Below are 25,303 nucleotides of genomic sequence, written 5' to 3'. Positions count from 1 at the left end.
GTTGAAGTAATAATTTATTCCATAAATGTAGTAAAATTGACAAAATGTATGCAGTTATTTATTTATATCTACGGTTCTATCTTTTAATAAAAAATAGTACATTCCGTGACAAGGGAGAGACGCGATTTTGCCTCGCGTGAAGTTTGCAATGAGTGTACTCGACTGCTTCAGGCATACTAGCGATCCTCGGGGGGGGGGGGGATTTGTAGAAGAAGTATGGAGAACTCCCTATTCTTTACCGTACAGAAATGCCAGGTGTTTTCCGGACGGACTGAATTAGTGTAACCCACTGTGGTTTCCGGGAGTTAATGAATTACTAATAAAAGATGATTTTCATCTCAAATGACTGGTCTTTAATTTAAACAAAACGATATTCGGCTACTTTTCTTTACTATTCGACTTTTCCTTATAACTTGGAAATGCAAAGTTTCCCCAACATACGACATCTAAGTGGTTCTTTATAAAAGCAGAGCTCACAGAATCTATCCCTACCATAAATTGGCAAATTTACAAGTCCACTGGAGACTGCAAAGTTCCTGCAACAAATGAAAACCTTTAATGTTTGCGTTAACATTTACTTTTTTGTTAGCATTCATTATTTGATTATGATATTTATTTTTAATGCCGAATAAATGTAAATTCTTGTAACTAAAGTATTGAAAATAAAGAAAGCATTCGAAGAATTGTCGAAACGATGTGCAATTCGGGGTTTAAGATTAATAAAAATGATATGGTAAATTACGTGGGTTTGATTGGAATGATAATTGAGGCATTTGATTTTTAAATCGACTCAGGTATACATATGTTATATATATATAATATACCAAAGACATTACTTCTCACGCGTTTAGAATATAGTCGAATTAACGAAAGAAGGCACCTGGGCGGCCCGTTGGCCGTTGCGCGTGGCTCGGGAGAGACCCAATGCCTGCTCCGTACTTCGTGCGATGTTGCCACGTTGCGTAGCAGATCGGACGTACCTTTCTATCTTCAAGTGCAACTGTGTCTCTCTCACTCGCTCGATAAAACAGATTCCTTCATCTACAAGTCACTCCACGCCAAATCGATCACATTTTTAGACTTTGATCAGAATGCAATATGTATTTTGTGAATCACGTGAAATTATGGAAAGATTTGAGTCATTGTTTAACAGGTTTTGAACTTGGTTACAAAATATAGAGTTAATGAAATTCTTCATCGGTTTATAACAGCTCACGCTGACGTTAATTTCCAAAATTCCATTCTTGAAAGCAGAATATTTCGTACGTGAAATTTGCAAAATAAAACTTTGGTTATAATTTTTGAAATTACAAAATTAATTTTTCAATATAAAAAAGAGTATTAGAATAGCCCGCACTTTCTAGATTAAAATGAAAAAAGAATGAATTCAAGACGATAAAGAGTTTCCGAGATAAAAATTCACAAGTACAGCTCGGTTTCATGGAAATAGGCAAAAATTGAACAAATTCAAAACCAGCAAAGTGATGACTGAAATCCTTTCCTATATAATATTTCTGTTTGAACAAAATCTCTGACATCGAGTGCAAAAAGTGATCGATTTGCCCTGGAATGTCGTTAAATAGAATAAGAATACTATGAGCCTGTATTCTTCGACTTGTCTCGATAATATTCGACACTCTGTCAAATCTCTATGGGAAGGACATTGGGTTCGCCCTCTGGAAGAGGATAGCAATATGCACCCGACCAGGACAACGATTATTCTAGGCCCACAGCTAAGTAGTCGAAAGTCATTGCCCAAGGCGTAGGGAGCCGCGTAGGGGAAGCACCAATCGCGAGCCTGGAGTAGCGGCAACGTCGCAAATTCTGGCCCCGGTCCCAAGGTGCCTTCTTTCGTTAATTTGACTATAGTTCCCAAGCCTGATGTAAGCAAACATAAAGTTGCCAATATTCTAGTAGAGTACTTCAGTATATGTCACGACCTGCAAGCACACACAAATCGGTAGTTAGTTGGGGGTCAGTTCTGTTTAGCGCCCCCCCCCCACGCCCTCCCGCGAGGGCCCCGTCAACTTTTGAGAGATTCAAGATAAAAAAATGGGTTTCAGAAATATACTCTCCCTTAAGGAGGGGGGGGGGGGGGGTAAACACATCTAATCCCAAACAACTCCCGATCAGTGTTTTTTGCGAATATCTCGAAAATTAAAGAGACGGTAACATGTATAGGGAAAATGTTGTTTAGAATGATGACCTTAACAACATATTTCAAGGTCATCGAAATCGGTGAGAATTGCCCTTTTGTAAATAATTACCAAAACTATACCTATGCTTCCCAGCAAAGAAATTCAGGTGAAGTTAAAAAAATTGAAAAAAGTGACCTTGAAATATTTTTCATGCACCGTGCTTCTGCTTCGAAATCATTCTGATTATGTTTCAAACATTTTGCATTATAATTAAAAACAAAGGATATACATATCTAGGTGTTCGGGTTCTGGTGAAACATCCTGTATAATAAATAATGTAGAAAGAAAACGTGATTTTACAGCACGTATTAACATCTTAGGAAAACAAAGAAATTATTCACATATCATTTTTGCCCAACTACGATCAATTTTATTTTCCTGCCTTTTTCATGTAATTTTGTTTGCCATTTTGACTTCAAAATGAGAAATATTTTGTTATTTTATGTTTTTGTCTGGTAATTTAGAGTTAGAATTTTCTTGTTCACTTGAGAGTACGTCGTTACGATAATTATAATTTATTTGCGATTATGATTTGTTACTAACGATTTCCTTCTTTGTAAAAAGATTCAACTAAGTCTGCGCTCACATTGGACGCAACAACTCAGGATGCCAGTGATCTTACCGCACGAGAAACCGCAAACATCGAAGGTAATACAATTCGTACGTGTGATTTTATACTATCATTCTTTTTTTATTATATTGAAAATCATTATCCTTGTGTGCACGCAAATAATCGTATGCAAAGGAAGAAGCCTTTGACTTCCCATTTACTTTATTCTAATAAGGATATGCTTGTTCCGTCTTACGGAACAAAGACGAGCTCGGAGTGAAATAAAAATTCGTTGATCGTTTACAGCGGGCAATTTCGTATTTCTTAAAACGAAATTCATTCCGTCTTTTACAGCTATAGTCCAATGAAATTAGGATCCGTCTTGGGAATAAATCTTAGCAAGCTAAATTTTGGTAGGGGGCTTTATTTGGTCGTTTTAAACAATCTGTCAAAAGTCCCCATCGATCCGACCGCCGCTAAAAATTTTACAGAGGGTTGAAAAAAAACTGTTTTTCGCGAATATCTCCTTATCTAGCAGTTTTGCGACAAAAATAGTTATTATACAATTTATAGCCTAGGAAATTTTATACAAAAAAGGTCCTATGAGTTTTTTTCGTAGAAGTAACCATTTTCATGTATATCGGGTTACCAAGTTTCAACCCCCATACTTTTAACAACGGAAGAAAACGATCCCGGAAATTCAAAAAATTATGAAACTGTAAATATGTAGGGGATGTCCCTCTGAGTACAACGCAATTTTGTTTACTGCCCAATTCACTCCAGGATTGACCAATTGCAATTGACCCATGAAAATTTTTCCATTTTAAAAAAAGTGTTCAGGAAAATGTTACTTCTTTTAATTAGAACTATCATTTGATAAATTATAGTTCCAACAGTTTTTACGGTTCGCGAGTTATAACACAAAATCGAACAAAAAACGGATTTTCACGGGTCAATTTAACCCCGTTAGAGTGAATTTGGGCCGCAAACAAAAAAATTGCGAAATACATACCTATTAACCTCTACATATCCCGAAAGTTTTAAAATATTTTGAATTTGCGAGGTGGGGATCTTCGTTTGTGAGAAATACACACCTTTTTACACCATCTCGGAGGTAGAGTACTGAGCGCGTTTTTCTTAAACGTGGTATCCCCAGTAGGCCTAATCCACGATGTTTTTTTTATATTAAAAATACAAAAATTACGTGTCTTCCTCATCTTCTGCGTCAGTTTCTTCAAATACTATGGCTTCCGCTCAGAAATTGACAGAATCTACATCTTCATCATTGTCTATACTGCTTTCTGCAATTACATCAGGTGCGTTGTGATAAGACTGGTCATGACAGTAACCATACACTGCTGAACAATGCAAGCCAATTTTCCTGCAACCACAGTTTACTTCACAGCGTTTGGCGCAATTCCAAAAAATTACATTTAGCAGAGTGCCTGGAGCAGGTGGTAACATAGTTGGAATCGGCTTCTGTTGGGCGAATAATAGTTCGCCCGTGCGGCCACGAGTGCGCGCCTCTGCACCGGCACGCACATGTGGCGTGCACGTGCGTGCATGGCCAGTTCGGCCGGAGCATGGCAAGCAGAATGTTTCTAACCTCTATTATTCAATGTAACAATATACTAGCTTTAGTTGTGTAATCGCGAGTTTCATTACTGTCCTTACATCACGCGGGCACAACAGCTCCAAAATGTCATTTCTCATTATCCATTCCCAGTCTGCAGGTCTAACAAGGAGACCGCACAGGTTATGCAATCGGTTCTGGAACGAGACTGGGTGGACATTGTAGTGCACACCTAGTGTTACAAAACCGTAAAGGGTTTTTGTACAGTGGGCCTTCGTTTTCGAGAAATTTGAGTTCAAAGTTTTGCGCGACAGTAGTATTTCAGTTGTGCAAACATTCTTAGGAAGCAACGGTTGTAGCTGCGATATTAAGATGTTTGGCTACGGTGCTGGAGGTCTTCGGTTCGATTCCTGGTGCGCGCTTGTTTTTTTTTCTTTTTCTTTTTCTTACCGTAGTAATGTAATGGCTGCACCTAAAATTATTTTGCGCTGTAACGATGTTAATAATATATATTATTACAATAATACTGCACACAAAGTACAGACATAATACAAGTGCAGATATAATATAAATATAATAAAACCGCAAATTACAAATAATATCAGTGCAACAATATTACTGTATACGACTATCCCTACGGTCAGATATGAGCGGAGCTCTAACTGCCGTTAAAGTCTATTCGATAGTCTGCAGCCCGCGACGTCTTCGGCATATTTTTTAAATATATAAAAGCACTCACACTTATAGACGTAGTAAATTTAATACATCATCGATAATGATAATAATATTAATATTGTTGCACTGATATTATTTGTAATTTGCGGTTTTATTATATTTATATTATATCTGCACTTGTATTATGTTTGTACTTTGTGTGCAGTATTATTGTAATAATATATATTATTAACAACGTTACAGCGCAAAATAATTTTAGGTGCAGCTATTGCATTACTACGGTAAGAAAAAGAAAAAAAAACAAGCGCGTACCAGGAATCGAACCGAAGACCTCCAGCACCGTAGCCAAACATCTTAATATCGCAGCTACGACCGTTGCTTCCTAAGAATGTTTGCACAACTGAAATACTACTGTCGCGCAAAACTTTGAACTCAAATTTCTCGAAAACGAAGGCCCACTGTACAAAAACCCTTTACGGTTTTGTAACACTAGGTGTGCACTACAATGTCCACCCAGTCTCATTCCAGAACCGATTGCATAACCTGTGCGGTCTCCTTGTAAGTGCGTTACCGAGCAATACTTGCTCTTGGTAGTACAACCGATATAAATGCAGGCGAGCAGCACTATATGTTAGTGGAAGCGTAGATAATTTCACCGCCTTATTAAGCCGCGTTGATTTGGCAAAGCAATAGTACCTCAATGTGTCTATTGAAACCTTGTTCAATCGATCACCATACAGTGCCAGGAAAAAAGCGTACTCCATTATTAAAAATTAATTCTAGCGAACAGTGCATTACCCATACAGCACCATGTTGCAAGTATGTTGTGGTGCAAGATTGAAACGTTGCAGGTATATTTCTGAGATGTTGCAAGAATCTTCCTATGTCCGCCCCTGTGCAACATTGCATAAAATATTCCTGCAACGTTTCAGAGATTTTACAAGCAATAGCCGGCTTTACACGGGCGCTCCAAACCTTCGGGCTTGGCGCGTCGCTCCGACGTGCCACGCTGGTGTTCGCTCCAAATTTGCAAGATTTCGCGTAGAGCGTGGCATGTCCGCCGGGCGGACAGTTCAGTGAGACACGCCACGCTACGCCAACTGCATCGCTGACATCGTGCAAGTAAAATGTCTTTAATAAAAAACCGAAGAACTCGCGGGATCGCTTGCATTGTATTGCATGCTTATTTTAAAGCGGAAGAGCAACAACATAAAATAAGAATATGGGTCAAGAGATGGCGCGATCTCTGTCTAGAGATCGCCACGGTTTTAGTTTCCACAGGCAGGGGAAACTTCTGTAAATTGCGACAAATTGTTCCAACTGTCTTTTGATCACATTTTCACTGCTATACCCGTAAGGCACGATCTGGCGCGTGGCACGTCAATCACGTCGGAACGTGTAAAGGACAAGTTCAGACCTGCACTCCAGACGCACGCGCCGGGAACGCGCGATCGTCCTGTATCACGTTGGAGACTTTACACGTACAGTTTTGGAGCCCACGCCTGGAGCGTAGGCTCCAAAACTGTGCGAAAAACTGTCCGTCTAAAGCCGGCTAATGGTCTCGCTAAGTTTCCGAGATTTTACAGGCAATGGTTTCGCAAGGTTTCGGAGATTTTACAGCAATTGTCCCCCAACATTTCGGAGTGTAGGGATGCTTGTAGGAAAAATGATCACACTTTGCTTACAGAATAAAATAATAAGAAAGTTTATTTGAGCGTCGTAGAGACTAGCATTACTGTCGCCAGCTCGCGTTGGACTCACTGCTGGGCCACGCTGGGCCCCTCCACGTCGCTACTCGAACGTCTCCCTAAAGGACAAAGAAAGGTTACGCTTCGCGACTGTTTGTTGTGTCTGCGTTCTTTCCGCGAATCCCTTACCAAGCGTTTCGCTCGCCACAGGAGATTTTATAGCAATGGTCCCGTAACTGTTCGCAGATTTTACAGCAATGGTCCCGTAACTTTCCGGAGATTTTGCAGCAATGATGTTTCAGCAAAATTTGTGTGATATTACAGAAAGGATAGAAAATGTAAGGGAAATTAATTAAATTACAATAAATACTGACAATTAAATTTTCATATATTTTAATAAAAATAATAGTATTGGCTCTGGTGGAACTTCCGAAGCCCGCGTATGTGGAGTTCCAGGCTCTTCTGCCCTCTTTACTTAAAATGTACTGCATGCAGCGTGTAATGAACCTAGAATAATACATGCATTTTACAATTTTACAATTTTAAGTGTTGAAATGTGATAAATAATTAATTTACTTACTCATTACTAATTTTACTATATGTTTGAATGTACTGAATAATTGTTTTTGCTAATTTCCGTACCAATTATATTTCCGTGCCACAGAATCGTGTATTAATTTATTTAATATCATCAACGCCATTCTCGCAATATTGCTTCCGCAGCTCCTCTTCAGTAAATGAATCTATAAATGGTCATTAATAAATTACTTCAGTCATTAAAAATGGCTTCATTAAAAACAGTATTCATGTAACGCCAATCACAGGGTGCATTGAAGCAAAGCAATGAAAAAATAACAACCTCCCGTTACTTTAAATAATTGAACGGAAAGTGAAATGAAAGTTATACAGTATATACATGTTTACAAGGAAACTGTGTGAAAAGTAAAATCTTGTAACACAGAAAGCCAAGAAATATATGTATTAGAGGTTAGGGAAGCAATCATGAGACATTTGCTTGATACTTACAAGGGGAGGACACCATGTGGTAGACATCGATTTTGATGAGCCTTGGCACGATGGATCTATGTCGAAAATAAGTAAATAGGTGTCCGAGCGTTTCTGCCAATGGGCCTTAATAATAGAGATATTTACATGTAAATTATGAAAAATTTCATAGTGGCCGTGGGGTTTCAGTGGGTAAAAACCCCACAACTACCCTGGCGCCCGCGGGGATTCCCCTCTGGAGGAGTCGCGGTGGCTTTTGAAGATTTTCCCAAGTTAAAAAAAAAGAATTTATAAAAAAAAATTGTTAGAATATAATGTTTATTTATTTAAGAAAATAAAAGTTACACAGTCGATCGTCAGTATAATAATGATAAGAACTGTGTAAAACTTAAACTAAAAGTAATAGAAAGAATAGTCTTTAGCGCGATACAAATTAACCGTTTGGAGGGTTTTCTCGGACTGAGAAGCGCAGGGGTCGAGAAGACCGTTTTCCCCTCTTTTGGGTCTCCTGTAGCGAAAGAAAGGAAAACTCACAAGTCACCGGGTCCCCAAAGTCCCTGACACTCCAACTCCAGGAACAGTCCATCGTTGTACACATTCCAACAAAAATAATTATAAAAAAAAAAATTTTAACATGAAAATATCATCAAAAGGCACCCCGACTCCTGCAGAAGGAATTCCCCGCGGACGCCAGACCACTTGTGGGATTTTTACCCACTGTTACGAGCCGGGGCTGCGGCAACGCGAGAGGCCGGCGAGAAGGGTATTTCCCAAGGAATACGGTTTATGAATTTGTTAGTTAGGTGCGCGGACGAACCTGATGCGAAATCAGGGAGCCGCTTTGATTATTGACGGCGAGGACGAACCTGATGCGAAATCAGGGAGCCTCTAGGAATGGAGTCAAGCGCGGACGAACCTGATTCGAAATCAGGGAGCCGCAGGAGGGTGAAACGTCGTGAACGAACCCGATGCGAAATCGGGGAGTCACTAGGATGAAATTCACAGACGAATTCGACGCGAAGTCGAGGAGCTGTTAGGAGGTTGGATTATTCACAGACGAACCTGGTGCGAAACCAGGGAGCTGTTTGGAAGTTGGTAGATTTACAGACGAACCTGATGCGAAACCAGGGAGCCGTAGGAAGGGGGAGGTTTCGTGGACGAACCCGATGCGAAATCGGGAAGCCACTGGGTTGGTAAAGATTCCTTGTTTTGGATAAGGTTGCGAACGAACCTGATGCTAGATCAGGGAGTCGCGGGAAATGTTAGTAATGCCTCGTAACTCTTAATTTATGTTTGATACAACTCGAGCGGTAAAGCTGTATCAGTGGGTAAGTGCTACTAATATTATAAGGATCGCTGGGTAAAAGATGGGTTAAAGAATCTACTCGATTTAGACGTGAACACCATTCGTGTATTCAATAATCAATTATTGTACAAATGTAAGTGTCGCGATTAGTGATTAAATAATGTGGTTACCAATATTTGCACGGTGTTAACGCACTGGCGATGCGGGGCGTAAGAATGGTTATTTCAATACGTAACCCAGAATATAACCGATCTAGCGGATTCTATTAGGTTAACTATTGGTTCGTAAGGCGACTCGAGCCCGATCCTACTGAATCTAACCAACTCTGTACGAGCGTGACACGACGTGACTCTACGCGTGACTTCACTGCTTTGAACCAAAGAGGGTTGAAACTAAAGGGTTTATATAGTCCCAAAATGAGTGGGAATTCGTTAGAAATCTCCATATAAGGAAATCCGTATGGGTCGTGGTCGCGTCACGCCCGTTCCCATGGTCGTGATCCAGATGGTCGAGATCATGACTCCCCTTAGTGGTTTGTGATAAGCGAAAGGATTTTAGGGCGTTTTCCCTTCGCAGACGCGAGCTCGAAAAATTCTTGAGAGCGGCGTATGGGAAATTCCACATACGTAACATAACCGATTTTTTAAACGCAAATATATCAGAAACAAATGACCAGTGCCACTCAAGGGGGTGGGGGGGTTCACGAACGGCTCGACGAGCCCTACAATTGCATATAGATACCTATGACTCATTACAAAAGCGCATTTCCAATAAATTCTGGTCCTCTCCTCGTAAGTATATTTCCTATTAAATTTTATTTTTCTACCTTGAATGATTTCCGAGGAATGTAACTATGTTTTCCATTCCGAATATTGAGGGCAGTTTCCACTCCCCGAACGGCAGCTTCAGCCAATAAAAAAATCTAATATCTTCTAATATCATTACATGTGTGCTAAAAGCCCTTAAAATCGGCAATTTTTAATTCGCACGATGCTCCTTGCAAGTTTCATAAAAATCGGAAATTATCAACTGAATAATGTTTCCTGTCAGTCCCAAAATTTAATTGTCAAATTTCGTAGCTTACTTCACGAGCGAAAACCTCGTGTCGAAATACGTTCTTAAATTCAGAAAATAGTAATTGAATTGTGTGAAACGCTTATGTTACGTGAAGATTATTTACATGTAAACAATACGATAAAATACATCAGGGTGAATATGTGACATAACAGTATATACAATTTCATACATGGACGTATTCCAGGAGCGACGGCGAAACCGTGCAGGCGAGGAAGACGTCAGAGCGGAAGTGGAAACAGTATAGGCTCTGCGGATACGACAGAAGCCGGCCCCGACCGGATATTCATCTGGGACCTTGATGAAACTATAGTTGTATTTCACTCGTTGCTCACCGGACAATTTGCAACGAAACACCGTAAGGATCCCACCCTTCTCGCCCAAGTCGCGTACAGAATGGAAGAAATGATATTTAACTTGGCCGATACTCATTTCTTTTTCAACGACGTCGAGGTAAACGAGCAGTCTCTCGAAAAATTTTCTGTTAATCCTTTGTAATATTAAAACCTTGTAAGGGAGGTCATGACTTGTACAATCCAATGAGTTCAATATCTCGAAAAATATTAGCCGCTATTTATTTACCGGTATCCCCAAAAAAATATTTTCATATGTTCAAATTTCCTAATCGTCCAATGAATTTTGTTAGAGTTTTAGCCGTTTTTAAGTAGTACATAATGACCGGAGATAAATCATTCGATTTGACGCTAAATGGTCTACATTTGTCAGTAATACACACGGGCGTACATATTAGAAATGTGCGGGTAATCAATTGTGTCGGGTACCCGAGCGGTCGGGTCGGGTCGGGTTAAGTCGGGCGGGCTCGGACGGGGGCCCGGGACAGACGGGCCCACGGGTAGTCCGACTATGTCGGGTAGCTCGATTATTTCGGGTAATGCGGTGTTTGATAAGTTGATATACGTATTCAGCGTTTTTAAACAACCGAGTACTCGACAAGCATGTACAAAACTCTTTACCTATATGAAACTTCAGAATACGATAATTTTCACGTGAAAAAATAAAGCTTCTAACGGATTTGTTCAAAATCCTCCTTAAGTAAAAATTCAACTTATGCACCTTATACAAAATTAATATACAGGTTGTATCAAATGAAGTTCATTTTGAATAAACTCGTTAGAAGCATTATTTTTTCACGTGAAAATTATCTTATTCTGAAGTTTCATGTAGGTAAAGATTTTGTACATGCTTGTCGAGTACTCGGTTGTTTAAAGAAACTGAATACGTATATCAACTTATCAAACACCGCATTACCCGAAATAATCGAACTACCCGACACGATCGCGCTACCCGAAGTAATCGGGCTACACGACACAGTCGGAGTACCCGTAGACCCATCTGCCCCGGGCCCCCATCCGAGCCCGCCCGAGTTTATCCGACCCGACCCGAGCCCGAAAAGTCGGGTACCCGCACACCTCTAGTACATACACACAAATATTGTAACTATTCGCACAGAAATGCTACTTCATATCGATGGGTCCTAAGTCCCATTCTATTCGCATTAGATTATGAAACTGAGTGAAATTCAATTAATATTGAACACGGGATACAGTATTCCCCGGATTAAGCCGCGTATTCACCTGACCATTTGCCACGGCACGAACGCCGATTTGCACCAGCATCGATCCGAACGAGAACAAAAATCATGAATAAAAATATTGCAGCAGCTAGTGCTAGTTTTATTGTGTTGTAGGCAGGGCTTGAAAACTGTTATAACATCAATTTCGGTTCTCCAAACGGTTACGAAGAACCTTTATTCCGAATAACTTTTATGAAGAACCGAAATTTCCAACTATTATCTGTTTCAGTTACGGTTCCTATTTCCTTCCTCATATCGGTTCCATAACCGTTATTTTTTCGGTTCTATATCGGTTCCGAAACGGTTTTAGTATCAATTCTTGTACCGACTTACCCCTAATTGATATCATTAATTATTGTAGCTGCAGATTACTGTATATGTGCATATTCTTTACAAAATCCTTATTGAAAAAGAAGAAACATTTATACATATATATAATAAAGCATTGAAATAAATAAATCAGCTACATTTTTTACACTCACACACACTATATCATTCAGAATAAGAATTTTCTCCTGTTTGTATAATGATTTTGTAAAAAAAATGAACATCTACAGCAATCTACAGCTACGATAATGAATGATATCAATTAGGGAAAAGTCGATATAAGAATTGATTCTGGAACCGTTTCGGAACCGATATAGAACCGAAAAAATAACGGTTATGGAACTGAAGAGGGAAAAAGGATCCGTAACCGAAACAGATAATAGTTGGAAATTTCGGTTCTTCATAACAGTTATTTGAAATAAAAGTTCTCCACAACCGTTTTAATCAGAACCTTTATATAACAGTTTTAAACTGTTATTTTCGGAACCGTTTCAAGCCCTGGTTGTAGGTATACATTGCTAAAAAAAAATAAAAAAAATAAAAAGAAGAAACGTTAATGCATGAAGAAAATATACACTAACAGATATAATGAAATTTTATCGGAGATTTGAAAGTTGAAGTAGGAAATAATCAATTTAAGGAGACTTTTTTAAAATAAAAAGTTTTTAACACATCCTAAAAAATGTTTTTGGGTATTATTAATGCACTCGTTAGGGTACAAAACATCTATGTTTCATGTTTTCGATGATGATGCATTTTCTAGGTGGGGCTTAGGGAAATGCCAATTTACTCACAGGATTGTGTAAAATCAAAAATCAAAACATTTTGTAAAATTGATATCAATGGCTATCGCAGTATCCTATGTCGCGTTAAAAAAAAAACACCAAAATTACGATGATTACTACACATTTGAATGAAATAGTGCAAAGAATGGGTAATTTTACCCAAAAATGCGCAGATAAAAAATAAACCCGTGATTCAAAAAATCATGTTTGCGGATGATGCGATAGCGAGTCCAATTACGAATCAAATGCTTCAAGGATTTTTTTAATCGATTCATTAGGTCTTCGGAAATCGTGGTTACCGTTTAGGCATCTCTTTTTGGTAGTGCTGCACTAGTGATCCTCTAGGGCAGGGGTGTCGAACTAGCGGCTCGCGAGCCGCAGTGGCTCCCTCTCCTCTTCGCTTGCTCCGTAGAGCCGTAGGAGAACGGCCCCCTCCACACCTACTTCACTGCGATGAATTTCTCCTCCGGGTGCCGCACTCTCTCCCTGCCGGGTCTCCTGCAACGCCTGGAGAAAAATAAGTGGGGGAACCGGCTGACCGGGGGCCCGACTCGTGCGGCTCTCGGAGTGGGGAAGTTCGACACTCCTGCTCTAGGGACTAATCGGAACAACGTGTATCGTCGCTGATAGGTTGCCGCGATTTGGAGCAAAAGCGGAAGTAGACAGAGAAAGAAACTGTAAAAAAGAAAGAGACAGAAATACTGATAGAAAGAGACATAAATACTCACAGAAAGAGAGAGAGAAATCATAGGAAGAGATAGATATGTTTATTTCCGGTTTTGCTCCAAGATGGTTGCGGTTATACCGATCGCTCCCTAGAGGATCACTATGCTGCACCCACAATAAGCGCCACTTATTAGAAAATCCGTGAAGACCAGAAACATAAAACAAAATTTTTGTAGCCTAGCCCAACGGGTGTATTGGAAAAAGCCAAAAACATTTTTTAAGATATGCTATGACCTCCTACGATCGAAGGGACCCCTTAAAAACTTAACGAGAATACCGTGAGAAGATTTTTTTGTTATATTAAATTATATTAAGGATAAAGTTGCAAAGGAAGATAATGCCTACAGAAAATCCATTACACCTGAAGAAAGATTGGCAATTACTTTCAGATTTCTTGCAACCGGAGATTCTTATAGTGGTTTGCAATATCTTTTCAAAATATCTAAACAAGTTATTTCAAACATTATACTAGAAGTGTGTCAAGCCATAATTGAGAGTTCAATTCATTATGTAAAGGTAAGTCATTTATTGATGGACCGGCAGCGGACGGATCGGTCCGAGCAGCTCGGCGAACGCTCGGTTCGCACGTGACTCGACGCGAAGGGATACAATGTATAAAGGGTCATCCGTTAAAACTACAACCTACGCGCGTGCGCACAGACGAAAATGGCAACACCGCCTCACGGACGCATTACACTACAACCATTCACGCGCCATTATTCTGGCTTTTACACGCAGGTGGCGAAAATCTTTCCGTCAGGGGTATAGCACCGCGGTCAACTCTGTGGTATCTAAAATTTTGGAAATTAAGACGGGTACAAGACCAGTCGATATTGTTTTCAAACCTCATTACGGTAATCTGGGGTGCGAGTGGTAAACCGATCATAAAAGCGGAGCGCGCGGCTCGCTTACCTGGGCCTGGAAATTCCGCACAGCTCTTTGCGACGTTGATTTGAAAGAGACCATTCTACAAGTTTCGAAGCTCGGGCATCACTGCTGTCCAGCGGTCGCTGGCAGCCCTCCGAACACCGGGCCGGTGAATGGTTGTAGTGGAATGCGTCCGTGAGGCGGTGTTGCCATTTCGTCTGTTCGCGCGCGCGTAAGTTGCAGTTTTAACGAATGACCCTGTAGACGTGTTCGGACGATACCATGACTAGTAAGTGACTTACCTTTATATAATGAATCAAACTCTCAATTATTGGTTCACACATTTCAGGTATAATTTTTTAAATAACTTGTTTAGATATTTTGAAAAGATATTGTAAGCTACTATAAGAATCTCAGACTGCAAGAAATCTGAAAGTAATTGTCAATCTTTCTTCAGGTGTAATAGTTTTTCTGGCCGCAGTACCTTCCTTCGTAACTTTATCTTGAATATAATTTAATATAACAAACAAACATTCTGACGACATTCTCGTGAGGTTTTTGAATTGATTACTTCCTACTCCAACATTCAAATCTGGTAGAAATATTTCATTTCAGCTGTTAGTATAAGTTTTCTTCATCCACCAACGTTTCTTTTTTGTATTCTTTTTCGGTGCAATGTATAAACTGACTTGTCCATTGAATGAACACCCCCCTCCCCCCTCCCCACCCAGTGAATGAACGCTGCTCGTATCATATGAAAAATTAACACCTCTCACGCTTTTTTCACGTTAAATTTTGCACAGTATTTCTTTATTCAACTAAGTTCTTTTTAAGTTTTTCATTAAGTTCAAGGTAAGTTTTATTGTTGTTGTTGTTGATTTTGCTAGGTGTTCATTCATTAGCCATGCAACTTAAGTGTTCATTCACTCGACAGGTCACCTTACAACACAATAAAACTAGCACTAGTTACTGTAATATTTTTATCATGATTTTTTTTTCGTTCGGATCGATGCTAATCGGGACTGTTGTGCGCGAACTGCATGAGCCCCGAATGAGCCCCGTTCGAGCAAATCGGCGCTCTTGCGATACTCACTAGGGGCGAATGCTCAGGTGAATACGTGGTTTTAAAGAAGAGACTCTGGCCCCGGATTGTCGAAAAACACATACTCACTCCACTGTTTTGTTTTCTTGCTGCGAGCGAGGACTTTCGGTGTCAGGTAGGCCATCCGTTGATAGCCCAGGGCAATAAAACCGGCGTGGCAAATAAAATATCCAGTATGGGAAACTAAAATGTTCATGAAAGTATTACCAATAGGTTCCTGAGGTTTTCCTGATGAAAATGAGTCCAAACCAGAGGTCTGCAACGAACGGGTTTGATCCGCCCGGCCAGTCACCCGACTATGTCTCGATGCACCAGAACTGCCCGGACCCGAACATTCACTAACCCGCGCTTATCCAACCCGCCCGTACCCGCGTCGGATGAGTCGGGTCAGCGTTAATTTCTATCTGCCTGAGACGCCCGAACAGTCATCAGTCACAGGTAAGAGCGAGTAACAGTGTGAGCAAGAGCGAGTCGGATACGCGTGTGACGTCATGACTGGTGACGTTTCGGGCGTTCGGGTGTCTCGGGCGCCTCGGTCGGATATAAATCAACGCTGACCCGACTAAAGGTCGATTTACACTATACAGCACGGACCGACACGCACCGGCAACAGCGCGGTCCATCACCGGCACGTAATGTTATGCATGCGTCTATACTGCTCCGGCAACAGTCCGGCAGTTCACGCTTAGTAGTCGAAATGAGCGGATCAGACAGTGACGAGGAATTGGTTCTTCTAGCCTTACTTTTAGACGAAGGGGATGCCGCAGCAAAAAGAGCAAAAAAGCGAGATAGAATTTGGGTACATCCAATATTAAAAAAGAGAAAAGTCGAAGGGGAGTATTGGACTTTATTCAAAGAGTTACTAAAATACGACGATAAGTTTTACCAATACTTTAGAATGCAGCAATGCAAATTTTTTGAATTGCTAGAATGGATTGAACCCCCTATCGCAGTATTTAGGATGGTCCATTGCCTACAACGGCACACATAATGATTTTTGCATATGTTATCAAGATCAAGCTTCAAGTTTGCGAGATATTTGCGTAAAACTTCGATTAATTTATTCCGACGCAACGGATTCCACTTTCCAACTTGTTCCGGATATTAGTATTGGTTGGGGCTAGATTAGTACGGGGGGCGCGTAAAGCATGATAGCGAACTGATGTGAGTTTAGAGATTTGAACCAGAAACTTGCGGGTGCCCGTCAACACTTCGACTCATATCGGTTCGCTCCCATGCTTTACGGGTCCGCGAGCGGGCGCACGCCCCCGCGTTAATCTAGCCACAACCAATACTAATACCCGGGACAAGTTAGAAAGTGGAATGCGTTGCGTCGGAATAAGTCAAAAGATGTTTTTCGCAAATATCTCGGAAACGAAGGTCAGCTTCGTCATTTGTTTTGTCCCGTGCTGGCGCATATGCTGCCACGGACGCGTACTATAGTAGAGCTGTACGAGTACTTGAATATTCGGGTAGCTTGAAATCCGAACCAATCCGGGACTCGGTTTCCAAGCCGAGCCGGGTACCCGAAAGAACTGAGCCGAGCCGGGTACCCAAAAGAACTGAGCCGAGCCGGGTACCCGAAAGAACCGAGCGGCTGGGACAGAACCAAGTACTTGAATTTTTTTCAAGCGGCCCGAAAAAAACCGGGCGGATTGGATGGAACCGAGCGGATTGAATTTTTCCAAGCGACCCGAAAGAAACCGGGCGGATTGGATGGAACCGAGCGGATTGAATTTTTCCAAGCGGCCCGAAAGAAACCGGGCGGATTGGATGGAACCGAGCGGATTGAATTTTTCCAAGCGGCCCGAAAGAAACCGGGCGGCTTGGAAAGTAAGCGGGCGGGCCCTAAGAAACCGGGTGGCTTGGAAAGAAACGAACGGTCCGAATGAAGGTCGAGTGGACCGCTCGTTTCTTTCCAAGCCACCCGGTTTCTTTCGGGCCGCTTGGAAAAATTCAATCCTCTTCATTCTATCCAATTCGCCCGGTTTCTTTCGGGCCGCTTGGAAAACATCAAGTACTTCGTTCTATCCGAGCCGCTCGGTTTCATCCAATCCGCCCGGTTCTTTCGGACCGCTTGAAAAACATTCAAGTACTTGGTTCTATCCGAGTCGCTCGGTTCTTTCGGGTACCTGGCTCGGCTTGGAAACCGAGTCCCGGATTGGTTCGGATTTCAAGCTACCCGAATATTCAAGTACTCGTACAGCTCTATGTAGGAGCAGCAGTTTTTCGCGAATATCTCGGAAACAAAGGTCGAGCGGCGGTAACATGTATAGGAAAAAGTTGTTCAGAATCGTGTCCCCGACATCATATTCAAAAACTTTGAAATCGGTGAGGATGGAAAACTTCTAAATAATTACCCACATAACTACTGATTCATACTGGCAGACCAGCGACGACACGTCTCGACACAGACCGTCACGAACCGGCAAAATATTCTTCGCGACCATGACGACCAGCGCCGGATTTGCCGTAGACGGAACGTTGCAGGTCGGTGTCGGATAGTGTAAAACTCTAAACAGTCCCATTTAAAACGCATGTTACAATGTTTTGTCGTGTCGATGACGGACCGCGCCGTTGCCGGTACGTGTCGGTCCGTGCTGTATAGTGTAAATCGACCTTTATCCGTCGCGGGCACGGGCAGGTCGTGTGAATCGAAAGACGGCCGGGTGACGGCCCGGTATGTATATTTAACAAATTCTTTTAGTTTTATTGGAATTATTGACGTTATTTTTTTAAATAACGTCGGACCTTCGTATGAGTTGCATGTTAACTCTTTCTTTATGAACTTCCTTCATAATGTTCGTCATTTTCAGTGCTAAAAATAGAATGTTGCATTTTTCCCCTATTTCTTGTGATTCAGCTCCACTGTGCGACATAGAATACAGGTAATTACTCCATGATTGGCAAATATTGCCAAATCATGTTTCCGCAGTTGCAAGGACAAATATGTTGATTATAAAAAAAAAAGAAATTTGCTTAAAAGTTCCCAGAAGGTAACTATAAAGCCAACAATTGCTGAATTTTTTTCTATGGGCTTCTTATGGAAAAAACTATATGTAACTAATTATTTGCTATTGCTTATCGGGAACGATACTACTCATTTCGGTTCTCATAAAATTGTTCTCTTTTATATCACCGAAATTCAAAAGACGCGATTTAAAATTTTGCATAAAATAAAAACATACAAACTTTGACACGTGTTTATACACAGATCAGAAGTAGCCGTCATGATATATTTCCCATTTTTAGGAGCTCATGTTATTAGTTTACAAGAAATATATAAAAAAAAAACATAATCCCATAACTTTTAGATTTCGACTTGTTTCCCTATTTCTTGAGATTCTGTCCTACTGTGGCGATGGATCGCGGGGCGGTCGCGGCTAGACTCAGTTTGGAGGAGTCAAGATCGCGTCTAAGAAATCGTACCTTAAACCAGCCCCCCCCCCCCCCCGCCTTAATCTCTCGTTAGCAATACTTCGAGTAATATTTTGGCTAAGGAAAAAGTTGTTTGCAATCACCCCACGAATCACCCCCTTCAAGGAACTGCAACATTTTTGGGACACCCTGTATATCGATAATATCGTTAAGATATGGTTGAGTGGTGGAAGAATGCAGGTACTACAAGTTTTCCACGTCTTTGGACTATGGCGGTACTATATTTATGCATTCCAGCAACCTCTGTTCCAAGTGAACGATTATTTTCTAAAGCTGAACAGAAGAAGCAGACTACAGCCGAAACAAACACACGTGCTGTCTGTTATCAGTTTATCAATTTATTATGCATTACACTCTACTTCAATCACATCTACTTCTATTTCATTCTCCTTGCCGATATCTTGACGATATTATCGATATATCGAATTACTGGTAACATATTGACATTATCGACATTTATCGATACCGGTATCGATAGTCGCACCTCTATATCTGTCTGGACAACAAAATTGACCGAATCGGACGCCTGGCACTCTCTCCTTTGCGTGCGCGACGGGCGTGCGCGATGGTCGCAAGCGCTTAGGCCAGATCCACACTATCGGTTCGGTCCCGGTCCGGTCCCGATCAAAATCACATCCCTGAGCGTCCACACCCGCCCGACTTGTTAGTGTGGACGCTCACGGATATGATTTTGATCGAGACCGGACCGTGACTGGATGGATGGTGTGGAACGGGCCTTACCGTGAGCCGGGCCTGCGTCAAGATTTTGCGAAGCGGTTTTCGTGCTCACAGTAAGCGCTTGCGACCACCGCGCACGCTCACCGCGCACGCAGTGTTCCATTTCGCTCCCCCCTTCGGCCAGAAACAAGCGAGAAACGAACACTCGGAATTAGGGCTCTGTTCACGATACGGGCTCAACGCCGGTCCCGACCAGCGAGCCGCTAACCAGGAAATATTGTATTTTTGTTTTTCTTGTGTGTTTTTAACACAGGATGGGCGTTTCAAGCATTTCGCTTATATTGCCCCAACGAACGATAGTCATTTCCTTTTTTCCCTCCTCTCTTCTTCGGGAGTCCCAGCAGCAGCGACGCACCGGGAGACAGGTCACCCATCTTTCCCCAGTACGCCGCCCCGTGATGTTTAACTTCGGTGATCTTACGGGAACCGGTGTTTCCATTACGGTCATGGCCGCTGGTGCGTTTGGGAATTAGGTTAGGTTTTTTATTCTCTCTTGTACAGTTAGTTTCTACAAAAGGCGGCGTTTCAGGACCCAGTCCTATATTGCCCAACGCACTTTAAGTCAGTCCGTTTGGGAATTGAACCAGCAACTACTTGCGGGTACGACTTAACCATTCCATAACCGAAAATATTTTTTTTTCAGGGAAAGTAGGAAGTGGGTTCGCTTTTAGTGTCTGAGGGTGTGTGATTGTAGCCACCAACGCGACCGCACCATGCCCCGCCCCCTCCCCCCTCTGTACAGTAACAGTTAAAAAAAGTATCCATTCAAATTGAAGCATTTTTGTTTCTGCATACTTTCCCTAAGTTAGGATGAAAATGTATACATCCACTAGTGAAAGTATACATGTCATTCCTTGAGAACACTTTAGCCAATCGGATCAGTGAGTGCATATATTGACTAGTGAATGTATACATTCGCTGAGTTATCTCTTTGAGTGTAACATATATGTATACGTATGAATTGCCGTAAGCCAATACATCACGTATGATTAAAAACAGTCCGAGCGCAGTCGAGTTTAGACTCATTTTTATCACGAGAATCTCGCCAATCACTTGGTAATACTTTTATGAAGATTTAATAGACACTGTAGAAATTAACATTTTTATTATTATATGATTCATCGTAGGCCCATCTGCCAGCGAACGAAGAATCACTGAATCGGCAAAGTGAAAAGTGATCTCATAACTTGTATTGATTTCAAAGTAAACACTCGCGAACTTTCGGACAATATTTTCGGTGCCTTCCAGAAAATATCGACACGAAAATACGCCAAATTATGCATACGATAGAAATCCTCGGCGTGAATAGAAGCCGACACCACTTAAATGGTTAAAATAATTAAAAGGGAAATCTGGAGGTGAATCCATCGAAGATTGGTAACGAGTAAAACAGAAGTTCAACCGTACACTCAACTAAACTATCCCTTGTGACTTGACGTCTTAGGTCCGGTGCAGACAAGCCGCTTGCGGCAGTATGCCGCCGCGGCAATTTACCGCCGCGTTTTGGCAGAACATAGATTTATATGAAGCAGTTCACACGGGACGCAAATTTGAGCGGCTATCAGGCGGCATGTTTGCGTTTGTTTTGACGAACACACGTACCGCTTCACCGCGAATGAACGCTGCCGAACATTATTTTATATACAAACAGTTCACACGAGCGTTTTGCGTTTATTTAAAGCAAGAGAATGTCTCTCTCAAATCAATAAACATAGAACTAAATGCTCCTCTGAGAAGAAAATGCAGAACGCGAATCGTGGCGTTGCAAAACCGCTCATGTGAACTGCTAGAAAAATTTCACGCGCGTCTCGCGGCGGCAGTCTTCCGCTACGTTCATTCGCGGTGAAGCAACACGAACGCAAACATACCGCCTAAGGTCGTGTTCCGATATATTGGCCGGTGAGTTTTGTAAGGGGTACTCTCCCACCATACCGCTTGCATGCTCGGTCCTCCTTTTCTCAACGTTCTCACTCCCTCTCGGGCTAGGCTTGCTCGTCGTGCGGTGGGGATTCGGTGTCCGTGAGGTACGTAACACGCAGCGAAGCATCCCCACCGCTTTCTCGTTTCTTTCTTGCTCTCGTTCCAGAAGTGGTGGGGATAGCGCCAAGCTCCTGACGTGTAGGCCAAACCGAGTTCTTAACGTAGAAGTACATACATCAGAATAGATGTGCGTTAGCTCCGAAAAAGTTCAGGAGCTTTATTGGTCAGAACATTGATTCTTTCTCGATAGCTTCATCTCGTATTGGTTTATGCATAGCTTCGTAACACACACAACTACTACGCTAATAATAAACAACAGCCACACGGCTTCATTCAGGCCGAGTCGAGCACCGTTCCCGTTACCCCACCATACCCTTCGGGAGCCCAACAACTTCAACTGCCAATCCAGGATCTGGTGGTGGCTGATTTCTCCTCGCGCGCTGCTCGCGAAACCGAACTCACCGGCCAATATATCTGAACACGACCTTAGTAGCCGCAAATCTTGACGTCCCGTGTGAACTGTTTCATATAAATTTATGTTCTGCTAAAACGCGCGCGGAAGGTTGCCGCAGCGGCAAACTGACGCAAACCGCTCGTCTGCACCGGGCCTTATAGGTACATAGCTCAAACAAAAGCTAATAACTAACGCATTTAAACGTGACGTTCGAACGCTTCGACTAATTGTTATAGGTAGACCGTAATTTTCATAACGATAAACGGTCTTTAACTAATTGAATGTTTGCAATATATAAAGTATACCATTTAACGCACAGAAAAATTTCACGTACAAGATAGTACGGTAAACTTGCCGATGAACTGGACTCTTCTCGTTGCCGTCGACTGTTTCACAGCCGATGGTATTAGTATTGGTTGGGGCCAGATGGGGCGGGGAACGCGCGCCCCATCTACACTGCATTCCACATTAGAGCATACCTGTTTCGCGCAAGCACGACCCTCGGGAAGCGTAGCTACACCCGACTCCCCACCTATGTTTTTCTCCGTCACACGACCCTCTACTCTCTCTGTTAACTTTTCGTGCGGGGAGTTATTTACGTTGACAACGGTCAGGTCCCGCGTTTGGGATGTACCAGTTAATCCTTGGAAACCACCGCGACCAATCGCGTGCGGTTCAAACCGTGGGTAATAGTGGGAGCTGCGCAGATCGGTCGCAAATCGGTAAGGGCGTCGGTATGCTCTTATATGGAATGCAGTATATCTCCACGCATGGTAGCGAACCGATGTGAGTTTGGGGATGTTCAAAATGGGACTGCGATTACAAGTATCGCACGATGAGGTCAATGTCGCTATTGTTGTCAAGGTCATCACTCTGAACGTTTCCCTTTAAACTTTTTGGCGGTCGGCTTTGGTTTGCAAGATATTCGCAAAACACTTTACTTAACACTAGAATTACCGAGTTTAACACATACATCGAGTCGCTACCATGCTTTACGCGCTCACGAGCGCCCCCCCCCCCCCCGCCCCATCTGGCCCTAACCAATACTAATACCGTCGGCTGCGTAGCAGACTGCAGTATATTATGCCAAAAGTTTTTTTATTAATATCTCCGAAACTACGGCCGACCGCCAAAAAGTTTAAAGGGAAATGTTGTTCAGAATGACGACCTTGACAACATATTTGAAGGTCATTGAAATCGGCGAAGGCCCAGTTCATCGGCATGTTTACCCTATATTCTGTGTACTATCTTGTGTGTGAAACCTTGCTATGCTCTACCCTGATGTGCACTAAAAAAAATGTGCATTAAACAGCATGTATTCTAAATTGTATGGGTGTGTGGCCCCTAAGCTACAATTTTATATTTAGGGGCCCCCCTCCCACCCCTTCCCATAAACCTCGTATCGATCGGCCACTGGGGCCATTCGGAAGAATATCCCAATTATGTAGTGGTAATATTTTAATATTTATAAAGTACGCGTCTCAAAAGTTTCGTAATACAACCCAAATTGGGTGTTTTTGCTGCAACAATTTAAATCGTCATATTATTTATACGGTTTGGAAATAAGCTCCTCAATACCCAACGAAACATAAACCAAAAATAATGTAAATCTTTTGAATTATGCGATGGTTCGCATGAAGAGAAAGTTATACGAATTTATTCCGTAGGACTGTGACCAAGTGCATATTGATGATGTATCATCAGACGATAACGGGCAGGATCTGTCTTCTTACAACTTCACTAGCGATGGCTTTCAATGCGCGTCCGCAAACAATGGCATATGTTTGGCTTCCGGCGTTAGAGGTGGAGTGGATTGGATGCGAAAGTTAGCTTTCCGGTACCGCAAGATAAAGGAGATCTACAGTAATTACCGTAACAACGTTGGTGGCTTGTTAGGCGCAGCGAAACAAGAACAGTGGCTCCAACTACGTTCGGAGATCGAAGTGCTGACCGACAACTGGTTAACGTCCGCCGTGAAATGTTTGAGTCTCATCAATAAGAGAAATCACTGCATTAACATCCTGGTCACCACTACGCAGCTGGTACCGGCTCTGTCGAAAGTACTACTTTTCGGAATTGGTGGAATATTTCCGATCGAGAATATTTATTCTGCTTCGAAAATTGGTAAGTTCTATATGAAACTTATGTGGTATTCTTAGTAAGAATCGATTTAAGTGATAAGAGAAATTTCAAAAACGAAACCCTCCATCCTCTTCCGTACCCTGCCTTTCCCAGACACTTTCAGCGAAGCATACTATTTATTCCTATACATTTTACCATTTTCATGAAAAGAATTTATTGCTAAGTGCAATATTTATAAATTGACGTAACTAATATAACAAATAATAGGGACATTAAGTGAATACCAAAACCGCAAGTATGGTATACATTAACCAAAGGGTTATTCATATAAAACTTTTATAAATAGTATTGGAATAAAGGTTAATATATATTCGGCGGAATTACTATTATTCGGAACTATAGCCCGGAGTAGGTTTGCAAACAGATTTGAGGGCCCGCAGATACGTGCATGTAGTTCAGAAAAAAAATTGTAAAAAATGAACACTAATTCTTTATTAATATTTCGGAAACTAATAAATACCCGAAGCTACAATTTTAGGTAGGGCCCACACCCTCTCTCTATCCCACCCCTCAAACCTCAGGTCGATGGGCGGCTGGGGCCATTCGGAACAATATCCTTAACTTTTCATCCATAATTACGGCAAATATATGTGTGTATGTTTGTTTATGGGATGCTCACGCTCTAAGCTTGTTTCGAAAGAATGGCCGCACTCTATTTAAGGGGTTATGCCTAGTCAGGCGGTCGAAAAGTGGCGAATATTTGTGAATTTTTTTTGAAGGAGCGGAAGCGTATATTTTTACAGAACCTTTTGCGCTTAAAAGAGCAACATTTAAAGAACATTTGGTAATTTTTTCGCAGAAAAATATTTAAGTTTATACTAAAATAACAAGCGACATGCAAGAAGCATTTTTAAAAATTTGGTTTTGCAGTGAGCATTGCCATTCGGAACCAGATTATATAAAATCAAAAAACAAAAAAGATTTCGTTAGTATATTAATGTATCCTCAGGTTGACGGAGAATTTTTTCCGAAATATTAATTTAAAACAAAATGGCGGCTATTTCAATTTGAAATCGTGATTTTTTCGTGTGATTTTTGCAGGAAAAAATCAGGATTTCAACAGCGCCATCTGAGGTCCAGA

The 25,303-nt window shown here is 41.7% G+C and overlaps 1 protein-coding gene and 1 long non-coding RNA gene across 6 annotated transcripts in view; one reads left to right on the top strand and one right to left on the bottom strand.

Annotated features, from left to right (window-relative positions):
* Positions 1 to 25,303, bottom strand: part of LOC143369805 (uncharacterized) — a 190,178-nt gene that overhangs the window by 104,630 nt on the left and 60,245 nt on the right. The gene's annotated exons all lie outside the window — the stretch shown is intronic.
* The window catches only part of Eya (eya transcriptional coactivator and phosphatase 2), a 97,466-nt gene that overhangs the window by 65,594 nt on the left and 6,569 nt on the right, over positions 1 to 25,303 (top strand). For 2 of the 4 annotated variants that reach the window (XM_076814087.1, XM_076814085.1), the window contains exons 6-8: positions 2,763 to 2,858; positions 10,257 to 10,522; positions 23,748 to 24,204. In XM_076814087.1, the coding sequence (XP_076670202.1) occupies positions 2,763 to 2,858; positions 10,257 to 10,522; positions 23,748 to 24,204 (819 nt within the window). The remainder of the gene's footprint in view (positions 1 to 2,762; positions 2,859 to 10,256; positions 10,523 to 23,747; positions 24,205 to 25,303) is intronic. The other 2 variants (XM_076814086.1, XM_076814088.1) reach the window with 2 other exon arrangements.

The sequence above is a fragment of the Andrena cerasifolii genome, chromosome 6, assembly GCF_050908995.1.
Source record: "Andrena cerasifolii isolate SP2316 chromosome 6, iyAndCera1_principal, whole genome shotgun sequence".
NCBI lineage: Eukaryota > Metazoa > Arthropoda > Insecta > Hymenoptera > Andrenidae > Andrena > Andrena cerasifolii.
Note: the sequence above shows the minus strand (reverse complement) of the source record. Positions and strands in the feature narration are given on the sequence as shown.